This window comes from Rhincodon typus, chromosome 22 (genome assembly GCF_021869965.1).
Source record: "Rhincodon typus isolate 14 chromosome 22, sRhiTyp1.1, whole genome shotgun sequence".
Taxonomy (NCBI): domain Eukaryota; kingdom Metazoa; phylum Chordata; class Chondrichthyes; order Orectolobiformes; family Rhincodontidae; genus Rhincodon; species Rhincodon typus.
In genome coordinates this window covers 553,828-566,909 of record NC_063353.1, presented here as the reverse complement: position 1 = coordinate 566,909, position 13,082 = coordinate 553,828, and the positions used below count along the sequence as shown (strand labels likewise).

The 13,082-nt window shown below is 42.6% G+C and overlaps 1 protein-coding gene and 1 non-coding gene across 2 annotated transcripts in view; both read right to left on the bottom strand.

Annotated features, from left to right (window-relative positions):
• Positions 1–1,369: 1,369 nt before the first annotated feature.
• Positions 1,370–1,441, bottom strand: trnaw-cca. The gene has a single exon. It is a non-coding gene; the product is annotated as a tRNA-Trp (tRNA).
• A 4,629-nt stretch (positions 1,442–6,070) lies between these two features.
• LOC109933446 (dynein axonemal heavy chain 3-like) overlaps positions 6,071–13,082 on the bottom strand; it is a 10,354-nt gene continuing 3,342 nt past the window's right edge. Inside the window, exons 3-5 of the mRNA XM_020532435.2 lie at positions 12,816–12,926; positions 10,607–10,667; positions 6,071–6,736 (exon numbers count right to left, since the gene is read on the bottom strand). Coding sequence (XP_020388024.2) covers positions 6,591–6,736; positions 10,607–10,667; positions 12,816–12,926 — 318 coding nt within the window. The 3' untranslated portion in view covers positions 6,071–6,590. The remainder of the gene's footprint in view (positions 6,737–10,606; positions 10,668–12,815; positions 12,927–13,082) is intronic.

The following is a 13,082-nucleotide window of genomic DNA, read 5'->3' as shown; positions in this document are numbered from 1 at the left end:
TCCCACATCTCCCGCACCTCATCCCTCACACCCCGTCCACGCAATAAAAACCAAAAAAGAATCCCCCTCGTCCTCACGTACCACCCCACCAACCTCCGGATCCAACGCATCATCCTCCGACACTTCCGCCATCTGCAATCCGACCCCACCACCAAAGACATCTTTCCCTCCCCACCTTTATCTGCTTTCCGGAGGGACAACTCTCTCCGTGACTCCCTTGTCCGCTCCACACTCCCCTCCAGCTCCACCACACCCGGCACTTTTCCCTGCAACCGCAGGAAGTGCTACACCTGCCCCCATACCTCCTCCCTCACCCCCATCCCAGGCCCCAAGAAGACTTTCCACATCAAGCAGATGTTCACCTGCACATCTGCCAATGTGGTATACTGCATCCGCTGTACCCGGTGTGGCTTCCTCTACATCGGGGAAACCAAGCGGAGACTCGGGGACCGCTTTGCAGAACACTTACGCTCGGTTCGCAACAAACAACTGCACCTCCCAGTCGCGAACCATTTCAACTCCCCCTCCCATTCCTCAGACGACATGTCCATCCTGGGCCTCCTGCAGTGCCACAACGATGCCACCCGAAGGTTGCAGGAACAGCAACTCGTATTCCGCTTGGGAACCCTGCAGCCCAATGGTATCAATGTGGATTTCACAAGTTTCAAAATCTCCCCTCCCCCCACCGCATCCCAAAACCAGTCCAGCTCGTCCCTGCCTCCCTAACCTGTTCTTCCTCCCACCTATCCCCTCCTCCCACCTCAAGCCGCACCTCCATCTCCTACCGACCAACCTCATCCCGCCCCCTTGACCTGTCCGTCCTCCCTGGACTGACCTATCCCCTTCCTAACTCCCTACCTACACTCACCTTTCCTGGCCCCATCCCCGCCTCTTCGACCTGTTTGTTTCTTCTCCACCTATCCTCTCCTCTATCCCTCTTCTATCCGCCTCCCACTCTCTCCCTATTTATTTCAAAACCCCCTTCCCCTCCCCCTTTTCTGATGAAGGGTCTAGGCCCCAAACGTCAGCCTCTCTGCTCCTATGATGCTGCTTGGCCTGCTGTGTTCATCCAGCCCTGCACCTTGTTGTCTCGGATTCTCCAGCATCTGCAGTTCCTACTATCTTTGATCCAGTTTTCAGTCCGGTTTCAGTTACCCAAGTCCTGAGGTTGCAGTTCTTATCATGAGGGAGAAATTCCTGCAGGAGGCGAACATGAGACTACAGCTAATTGAATAAAACAAATCAGAGCAATATAAAACAGGCAAATACCTATTCAATGAACAAATTAGAGATTGTATAGAATGCATGCAGCACTTAAGTATTTAAACATATCATTCTGTATAAAGATGTTGTAGTTTATATAAAACGATGACCCCGACGTGATTCGAACACGCAGCCTTCTGATCTGGAGTCAGACGCGCTACCGTTGCGCCACGAGGTCTGAAGAACCAGCTTTGGGAAATCTTCATAAAGCTGCAGTTTGCAGTGCACTTTCTGCTGCTAATTCTGCTTCGAACCTGTTTGGTCCTGGGACTGACGGTGGCCCAGGCCCTAGCCCGAGATACCTGCTTCCCGGGGTCGCCCCCACCCAGAGCGTGCGCCCACTCGGGACCCATCCCCCACACCCGGGGTGAGGGGGCCCTTGTGAAACTGCAGCACCACCTTCTGGGCGGGAGTGGGAATGGCAGCCAATACCGTCTACTGCCACCAGAGGGTTGGGGAAGGTTAGGTGTCCCTTCAGCTGTTACACCTCGTCCTGCTCCTGATATCGAAACTTCTCATTACCTCCGCTTTGTTATAAAGCTTCATCGAGAATGCTGATATTTGTTGCCTGTCACTAATTGAACAGTCTCCTTTAGCTGCTGCATCTGTAGCGATTGTAACGAATTCAGCCAGGTGGAGCTTTTTTTGATTTGATTTATTATTGTCACGTACCTAGGTAGGTACAGGTAAAATTTTGTTTTGCAAGCTGGCTCTGAGAAAGCTGGATCAGTGTAAAGATTTCTCCACGTGCAAATAAAGGGTGACTTGGTGACGGGATAGCGGCCTCTGTGGAATGGCGATTATTGGCTCCCCATGATAGAGCTGCTCTCATCCTTTTAACTTGCAGGTCAAGTGAATACTATCCTGAGTTTTGGCACAATTCTTCAGTTATTCTCATCCTGAGAGGATTTGTGATTTTGGTCCCACTTCTCACCTCCATGTAGTGGATGGCGGGAGACTGATCACTCAGGAGGCAAGCTCTGTCTCTGAAGACGCCAATGAGAGATATGATAGCATCTGGAGAGGGTGCAGAGGGGATTTACCAGGAAGTTGCCTGGACTAGAAAGTTTCAGTTATGAAGAGAGATTGGACAGACTGTGGTTGTTTACCTTGAAACAGAGGAAATTGAGAAGGGAGATGATTGAGATGTATAAAATTATGAGGGGCATAGACAGGGTGGATGGGAATAAACATCTCCCCTTGGTGGAGCGATCAATGACCCAGGGCACAGATTTATGTTAAGGGTCAAAAGACTTTGAGGAGATGAGGGTGGTCAGAATCTGGAACACACTGCCTGTAAGAGGCAGTAACCCTCATAACATTTAAGGTGCAGTTTCATAGTTCATTGAAAGTGGAATCACAGGTGGACGGGGTGGTGAAGGAGGCATTTGGCATGCTTGCTTTTATTGGTCAGTGTAGGAGTTGGGATGTCATATTGCGGCTATACAGGCCACTATTGGAAAATTGCGTGCAATTCTGGTCTCCCTGCTATAGGAAGGATGTTGCGAAACTTGAAAGGGTTTGGAAAAGATTTACAAGGATATTGCCAGGGTTGGAGGCTTTGAGCAAAAGGGAGAGGCTGAATAGGCTGGGGCTGTTTTCCCTGGATTGTCAAAGGCTGAGGGGTGACCTTACAAAGGTTTGTAAAACCAAGAGAGACATGAATATGGTGAATAGCAAACTTTTTTTTCCAAGGTTAGGTGAGTCCAAAACTAGAGGGCATAGGCTTAAAGTGAGAGGGGAAAGATTTAAAAGGGACCTGAGAAGCAACATTTTCACATGGAATGTAGTGCGTATATGGAATGAGCTGCCAGAGGAAGTGGTGGAGGCTTTGGGGTTACAGTGAATTTTGACTACAGAGAGCAGAGACACCAATCCTGAGCTGGGGAAGAACTGAACACTTTTCTTTCTCTGTAACTTGTTCCCAACTCAAAAGCTGCTCAGTTACCTGAGAACCAATGACGCAGTTGTTGCCAGGCAGTAAGGTCCCTGTCATTGATCACTAGTCCATAGTGTAGTCAACTTCTTATTGCTGTATCTGTACACCCTCTTGGCTCTGAATTGTCTGTAACTCAATATTTAATTAATGCTTCTTCAAGCAGTTGATTACACAATGCCTGTAATGGGTGTTACGTAACTTGCTTTCAAGATATATATCCACCTTTTCAAACACTGATTTTTAAAATAACATTTTCTCATTTCAGACCACAGTTTTTTAAAATCACAAAAAGCACAGCCCTGACAATAACAAATAATTGAGACTCTAGGACTAATCCTTGTGGCAATCTCGTGGTTATTTCTTTCCAACCTGAAACAGACCTGTTAATCTGTGTCTTCTATGTATTAATTAATGTTTAATCCATTGCCAAAACATTACCCCCCCAATACTGTGAGCTCCTATCTTGTGTGATAACCTTTTATGTGGCACCTTATTCAATGTCTTCTAGAAATCCAAACGTATTACTTCTACTGTGCCCCCACCCCTTTATCAACTCTGTTTGTCATATCCTCAAAGAACCCAAATGTATTAAGCATGATTTCTCTTGTTTAAAACCATATTGACTCTGTTTGATTGTATTAAGCCTCTCTAGATGGTCTGCTGTTTCTTCCTAATGGATTCTGGCATTTCCCAATGGCAGATGTCAGGTTCTAGGAAAAGGGCTGTTACATTAGTGGTTTTCCAATCCACTAGATCCCTTCTAGTATCGGTGAATTCTGGAATATTTGGATCAATCCTTCCACTATCTCTGCAGTCACTTCCTTTAAAACCCCTGGAATCAGGCCATCAGGTCCTGGCAAATTGTGGTAGAAAGTGTTACAAGATCTTTTCCACTTTAGAAATTTGTCTTCCATGTTACACATGCCAATTTGATTTGACCGGTCAGTATGCAGGTTAAAATCACCAAGGACAATTTAGTGCCTTTCTTGCACACCTCCGTTATTTCCCAATTTATACTTTGTCCTACAGTGAGGAACATGTTCAACATCCTATAAATGATTCCCACCCATGACTTCTTTCCTTTACTATTCTTTATTTCCACCCAAACTGTTTCCACATCATGATCTATTGCACCTATATCATTACTTATCACTGCACAGATATGTACTATTCTTTGTTAACAAAACTACCCCACCTCCTTTTACTTTATGCCTATTTCTGGAATGTTGAATATCGAGTTCCCAGTCCTGGTCACCCTTTAACCATGTCTCTGTTATAGCTATTAAGTGATATTCATTTATTTCTATTTGCACATAATATATGCCTCTTCATACCCTGCACCTCTGTCTCTCATTTCTTTCAGATTTTTTAAACTTTCCTTCCACATCCACCCATCTCCACCCACCCAGTAGAACAGCTCTCCTTTTCCCCAATGCCTCATGAATCAGAACAGATTTCTCCCACACCAATCTTTGAGCCTTGTATTTATGTCTCTAATCTTATTTACCTTACACCAATTTGCATGTGGCTCAGGTAGTAATCAGAAATTATTGCCTTGGTGGTTCTGCTTTCCAATTTGGCCCAAGCTGCTCATAATCCCTTAATATAATCTCTTTCCTAGTTCTACCTATGTTGTTGATACCTAGGTGGACCAAGACAGTTGGATACTTTCCCTTTCACTCTGAGGTTCTGTCCAGCCCAGGAGAAATGTCCTGAACCTTGGTACCAAGTAGGCAACACAACTTTCTGGACTCTCTGTCTTTGTTCTAGAGAATAGAATTCCTGTAACAATGCTATCCCCTATTATTGCTACATTTCCCTTTCCCCCAACTAGAAAGATGTTCTGGATCATGGTACTGTGGTCAGTTCACCCATTCCCCCTTAAGTCCATGTCCTTGTCCACACCAGGAGCAAGAACCTCATACCAATTAGTCAAGAGTACCGGCTGAGGTTTCTTCAAAGACAAATTTTGGATCCCTTGTACTTATCTCACTCACAGTCACACTCTGTTGTCTTGACCACAGCCCAAATTTGATGTCATTAATCTAAGGAGTGAGACTGCTTCTTGAAACACAGTTTCCCGATATGCCTTATTCTCCCTGATGTCTGCTTTTGTGGGGTTGGGCTAAAAGTTTTGCTCAAGTCCATTCAGAATCAAATGAGCTACCCAGATCAACTCGCCTTGTTACATCTTCAAAAAATTGATTCAATTTAGTCAGATACAAACTTTCCAAACAAGCCCACGGCGATAGTCCCTTATCTGGGTCTTTCTAAATAACCTTTTTTCCAATAATTCACCCACTGCTGGGAGTTAGACTGATTGGGGTGGAATTACTCACTTTATCCCTCCCTCACTTTTTAAACATGGTCAGCAATCCTCCAGCACTGAACCAAAGCTGAGAGAATTGGAAAATTACGGTTGTTTTTTTCCCTCCTTCGCTTCTTTTGTCCTGGAATAGATTTCACTTGGGCCTGATAATTTATGTACTTTCATGGATGCTAAAGACCTTAACATTCTCCCTTCCCTACATTTATCCCACTTACTGTTTCACAATTCTCCTTAACTACAATGTCTGCATTGTTCCTCTATCTTGAGAGAGAAATGTAAAATTTAATTAAGAACTGTACCCAAATATCACACTTCCTCACAGTTTTAAACTTGAGGTCTATATTGTTGGGGGTATTAATAGTTATGGAGCCGAGTCAGGTACATGGAGTTAGCATTCAGATCACCTGTAAGCTTGTAGAATGACAGAAAGGTTATGCAGAGTGGGATGAGCTTCTCCCAATCTGACATTCTTTCGTGTTCCACCCAATATGTAAAAACAGAATAAAGATAGGCCCAGACATTTGTACAATAATTGCACTTTACTGACACATTGTAACTGCAAAATGTTTCACTGGTTATCATTGGTTATCTTGCCCATTGCTGAATGAAACATAAACAGGTTACAAAGATTCTATTCAGTCGTGTTTCTCCATTAATGAGAATGGGCAGAATACTATCGTGCCCAGCAGGATGAATACAGTCCATCGTCATCAGTGATGTCTCTTGGACAGGCATATTTAACTAAAGAATGTAGTGAGACAGGAGGTGAATGTACGAAGCATCAGACTCCAGCATAGAAACAGTGGTGAAATAGTACAATCAAAATTATGGAGATTTCAATCATTTCTTTCACACTGGGATAGTAGTGAGTATTATACATTTGGAAATGTACAACCACGCAATTAAAAAGTTAAACCGTTCTATACAAATATTCTAAACACAGCAATTAAGGATTAATGTACACACAGTCCTGATCCCACAGCAGGTAGGAGCTGTTCATTAACTGCATGCTGCAGCATAAATGCCTGAGTGCTCTTTCTTCAGGGATGTACAGAGTCATCAGTAATCGAGCTGACACAGGCAGGCCACTCCTCTGATGACCCAGTGATTTTGAGGCTGTTCTGATGGGAACTCAATTGTCAGGACATAGTTGGTGGAATGACCGGTGGTGGAGAGAATCCCTCTTCGAACACTTGTCTTGTAAACTGTGGAACAGAAACAAAATCAGTCAGGTTGCTTATAGATACATAGAGTCATGCAGCACGGAAACAGACTGTATCCAGCCTATCCTTACAACTCAAAACCTCCAGTCCCAGCAACATCCATGTAAATCTTTTCTGAATGCTCTCCAATTTAATAATATCCTTCCCATAGCAGGGTGACCAGCATTGTACACAATATTGCAGAAGAGGCCTCACCAATGTCCTGTATAACATCAACATGACATCCCAACTCCTATACTCAGTGGTCTGAGCAATGAAGGCAAGCATGCTAAATGCCTTCATAACCACTCTGTCTACCTGTGATGCAGCTTTTAAAGAACTATGTACCTGAACCCCTAGGTCTATCTGTTCAACAACACTACCCAAGGCCCTGCCTTTAACTGAATAAGTCCTACCAGTCCTGAAGAAGGGTGATACACAAAACATTGACTTCTCTTTTCCTCCAGATGCTGCCTGGCTTGCTGTGTTCTTCCAGTCTCCTGTTTGTTTACCTAAGTCCTACCCTTGTTTGTTTTACCTTGCATTTATCCAAATTAAACTCCATCTGCCACTCCTTAGCCCACTGGTCTAATTGATCAAGATCTCTTTATAATCTTAGATACCCTTCTTCATTGTCAACTATAGCAACAATTTTGGTGTCATCTACAAACCTATTAACCATGCCTCCTAAATTTTCATCCAAATCGTTCATATACGTGACTAACAAAAGTGGACCCATCACAGATCCCTGCAGAACACCGTTGGTCACAGGCCTCCAGTCTGAAAAACAACTCTCTACCAACACCCTCTGTCTCCTACCGTCAAACCAATTTTGTATCCAATTGGCAAGCTCTTCCTGAATCCCATGTGATTTAACTTCACTAATTAGTCTACCATGTGGAATCTTGTCAAAGGCCTTCACTAAAGTCCATGTAGACAACAATTTCCCACACACAAAGTCATGCTGACTATCCTTAATCAGTCCTTGCCTCTCCAAACACGTGTAAATTGTATCTCTCAGAATCTTCTCCAACATCCTTCCCACCACCGATGTCAGACTCACAGATCTGTAGTTCCTGGACTTCTCCTTACAGCCTTTCTTAAATAAAGGCACAACATTAGCCACACTCCAGTCCTCCAGCACCTCACCTGTGGCTGTAGATGATACAAATATCTCTGCTAGTAGCCCTGTAATTTCTTCCCTAACTTCCCACAATGTCCCGGGATATACTTGATGAGGTCCTGGAGAGTTATCTACCTTTATATTTTTTAAAACCTCTTTCTCTTCTGTAATGTGGACTGTTTTCAAGACATCAATATTTATTTCCCCAAGTTCCCTAGCCTCCATTTCTTTCTCAACAGTAAAAACTGACGTGAAATATTCATTCAGTATCTCTCTCATTTGCTGTGGTTTCACACGTAGACGATCTTGTTGATCTTTTGATGAGCCCTATTCTCTCCCTAGTTGCTCTTTTGGTCTTATTATACTTGTAGAATCTCTTTAAAGCATCATATGGATTCTAACACCATCTGAGCTTGGAGAAACAGTCTTTGTGACTATTTATGTCATAGTTCTACAAACAATTGGGTTTTCCTCAATTGAATATGAAAAGACAATATTCTCTCTTTGTATAATTAGTGATGGGGTGTCATCAATATAACTTGCATATTTTAGGGAAAATTAAATAATTGCTTCAAATTTTATTGTGGAAAGAATAGGACAGTGGGATTAATACAGTATCAGAGAGAAAGAATGCAATAGTCGGATAAGGTTGGGATTGATACAGGGCTATGGGAAAAAACTGCGGCACTGGGATTAGGTTGGGATTAATATGGGGCTATGAGGAGAGAGTGAGACAGTAGGATTAGTTTTGGGCTGATACAGAGCCAAAGGGAGAAAGTGGGGCAGTGGGATTAGTTTGGCACTGATACAGGGGTATGGGGATAGACTGGGAGGGAATGGAATTCATACTGAACTGCCTAGTACAGAGGCAGTGTAGATATATTTGGTAGACTCTCCATCATCCTGAGTTATAAAGTCTTGATATTTCTCTGTTAACATTGTACAGGTATCATACAATCTCAAACAAATACAGCCTTGCTCTCTCTCCTTCAATTATCTGAAGTAATTATTTGCACCCTGTTCCCAAATTTTGTATCATGTCACTTGACTGTTTGCAAGCTCAGTGTCCTATTTGCCCACGAACCTCTAATTTCACATTTTTTCCATCGCTCAGATTTCCCTGTTCATCTTCACCTGTGACTTTGTTACCACATACATTCCCCCTCTTCAACCTTTCATAACTGTAAGCTCATTCAGAACTCTGCTGTCAGTTGTCCTGATGTCAACTGCATTCACCTGTCAGTCCTATGGGTTCTCTGGTCTACAGTTCATTAATGCCTCAAATTTAACATTGATTTTCTTATGATTAATCCTGAATTACACACAAATTTGAAGTATTCTATATGTTTTAAGGGAAGATAATGGTATAGTGGTAATGTATTTGGTAATTCAAAAACCTAGATTAATAATATTAATGTGAACCTGCAATTTGTAACTGAAAGCTAGTCTCAGTAATGGTGATGTGAAACCATTATTGATTGTTGGTAAGAACACATCTGGCTCACTAATGTCCTTCAGGAAAGGAAGTCGCCACCTGGTCTGGCCTATATGTGACTCCAGACCCACAGCAATGTGGTGATTCTTACCTGCTTCCTGAAATGACCTGGCAAGTCACTCAGTTCAAGGGCAATCTGTGATGAGCAACAAGTGCTGTCCTTGCCAGTGATGGCCATACCCCATAAGGAAACAATGGCTTCATATCTCCTAAACTCAACTACATCTTACACTCCTACCCAGAATTGTCAGCCATGCCTCCAGCCATTTAAGCCCCATGCTTTGAACTCTATAATCCCCTGCCTGTCCCTCACAGCTCTAATGACCATCTTTAGAAGCCACCCTGGTCCTTTGACCAGGCCTTTGGTCACCTGCCTATAACCTCCTCCTTCGGCTCAGCCCATGTTTTTATTAAGTTGCACTGCTTTCAATATTTGACCATTTTTCTCCATTAGAACATTTATTTAAGAGGTGAAGTCCCACTGTTTGTGGAAAACCTCGCAAACAGTGAAATTACACAAACAGGAAACACTAGATAGGTTCCCACTCTCCAAAATGTTAATATCCACAGCCCTCAGTACAAGATAAGATTCACTAGACACATCTTTTAAGAATTAAATGTAGATACGTCACTGGAGAAGTAGTGCAATAAACTAAAAAACGAGAAACAAAAATTAACCCCATGTTCTCTGGGTCAGAGCGGCTTATTTTGATCTTGCTCATTGTTCCATTGCTTTCTGTTTCTGTACAAACACTAAATCACTCTGCTAAGTCAAGCCAACATTTAAGCTGAAAGAGTGTGTTCTCAGCATATCCCGAATGACTGCGTGTAAGAAGTGAATTCACTGCCATTATGAAAACAAACTAGGGAGCCAGGTCACATGAACAGAAGTGAACTGAAAATCTAAGTTTTGCTGATGAATTCTTAAAGAGGTTTATAAAAAGTCCCATGACACCACGAACTAGACAATGAACACAGGCATATCCCAATCTCAGAAATACAGAACCACTTGAGAACAACAACATCCACCTCTAAGCTTTTCTTCAGTGGGTTTTCATTCTTTTGTGACATGATGTTTATATTTCCTAAAATAGGTGAACATTGACACTGCGATGGGTAATATGGTCACATTTAGTGAAGATGTGAACAATGGGTCTTAACTATAAAAGGATGTTGTTGTCTATAAATGGGTTGCTATTTTGGCACAATCTTTGAGACAGAGGATTGGATTAAAAGCAAAAATGCATCTTTTTACCTGGACATCCATAAACAGATTCTTCTTTAAATGATAATTTTTCACCTGGCTTGAGCCATATCTGATTGAACTAGTTAAGACAGCAAAGGAATTATCATATTCAAGAGGCGCTAACAATCCAGAGTCAGTCACATTGTGCAATTCCAATGTTAGACTCAATACTTACTCTTCTAATGGCCATCTTTGACCCACCCCTCACTTATGCTGCCTAGTATATTCAGGTCAATCCCACAGCAACTGCGATGAAATGTACAAAATCGACCCGGTGAATTTCACTTGACAAAGTCTCGTCATTCTCTGACAGGAAGTGGGAACTATTTTGACTTTCAGTGACCAATTAATACAGCGTTCCGACTTTGCCCATTGTGGGGCTGACCTGACTATTCCTCTTGCAGCGGTATTTGCATTTGGCTGGTGAGTTGTACGAAGCCAAACAGATTTTCCAAGCACAACTTCCCAAATTCTGCCATGAGGATTGGGCTGTATTTGGGGCAGGGATTGCCAAAGTGCATAGTTTGGTCCCAGGGCAGCAGTGGCTTAAACTATTTCTGTGGAACCTGAAGTTTCTCTAGTATTGTTTACACATATAAGTGACTTGCGTAACTTTAGCTGAGCATCTTCAAATCCATTGCTCATGGAACAATCTGACCATTTACTTCATAAGATCTCGATATCCATAAGTGCCATGGCTGTGCAGGCTTTGACATCAAGGCAGGGTTTATCAGAGTGCCAGGCAATGGTGGACACCTCCACCAACAGAGAATCTATTCATTTTCCCTTGACATTCAGTGGAATTACCATCTACCATCAACATCCTGGGGGGTTACCAATAACCAGAAACTCTATTGGACCAGGCACACAAATACAAGAGCAGTGTGGAGGCCTGGTATTGTGTGGTTGTTGGGTTAGAAGGTGCATGCCTGTCGTGTGTACCTTTGTAAATAGATGTTTATAGTAGATACAGATTAATACCGGTTCTATTCTTCACCACATCAGGCTTTCTAGGTTTATAAACAAAAACAGGAATTGCTGGAAATGTTCAGCAGGTCTGGCAACATCTGTGAAGAGGAATCAGAGTTAATGCTTTGGGTCCAGTGATCCTTCCTCAGAACAATTCACAGCTGCAGCCAGACCAGCTGAGCTTTTCCAGCAATTCCTGTTTTTGCTTATGATTTATACAGCATCCACATTTCTTTCGGTTTCTAGATTTATAACATGGTAGTAAAGGATGACTGCCTAAATGTAATGATTGTAAATAAACTAAACATTCTTAGACAGTAAACCACAATCCTAGTGGCCTCATGGAAAATGCCAGAAAGCAAGTGTAAATTGCCAGGTATGATTATCCTCTAATGGAATCTGAACCATGTGACCAGTGGAAGTAGGTGGATATTATGGACTAGGGTTACATGTCTAGAAAAGAGGGAACAAGTTATAGTTTTACACTGTCGCTTTCTACAGAAGAAGAGTTTTCTGCCACTCTCCCACCCTTGCAGGCAGTGGGCTCCAGCTTCCCACCAACCTTTGAGTGAAAATGTCTTTCCTCACATTTCCTCTAAACCTTCTGCCCGTTACCTTAAATCTATGTCCCCTGGTCATTGACCTCTCCACCAAGAAGAAAAGTTTCTTCCCATCTACTCTGTCTATGCCTCTCATAATTTTACAAATCTTAATTATGTCCCTCTCAGTCTCCACTGCTCTAAGAAAAAACTCCAGGCTGTCCAATCTCTCTTTATAACTAAAACTCTCCAGTTTAGGCAATATCCTTGTAAATCTCCTCTGCACTCTCTCCAGTGCTATCACATCCTTCCTATAATGTGGTTTCCAGGACTGTGCACAATATTCAAGCTGTGGCCTAACCATTGTTTTAGGCCCGAAACGTCACTTTTCCTGCTCCTCCGATGCTGCTTGGCCTGCTGTGTTCATCCAGCTTTACACCTTGTTATCTCACCTTTTATTGTGTTGGAATACTGTCTAACAGCACTCAACAGGCTTGAAATCTACAATCCAGGACAGAGCTGCTGCTTGTCTTGCACTCCTTTCACTGGCTTAAATTTTCAGACTGAATAATTGGGGAAAGGTGATAATGACTGGTTTTGTCAGCCATACTGATGAATGAAGATGAAAGTTGGTACATTGAAAGCCTTGTCTTAACTGAACTCTGTGAAACATTTACAAACATGCTTAAAACAATCAAAGGTCAGGATACAATTGGTAGATTGTCATAGAGAACTTTGGAAAGTGATTCTCCAATCTTGTGTTTCTTCCGATCCCATTTCGCACCCTCCATGTAAAGACCATTAACATAAACTCCATCAACCTAAAGTGAAAAATAAAGCAATGATGTGTATCCATATTTACAAAGCGAACATTTTGGTAGGAGTAATAGTAAAAAGGATTATTACTTGAATGGTAAAAAGTTGCAGCATGCTGCTATGCAGAGGGACCTGGGTGTCCTTGTGCATGAATCACAGAA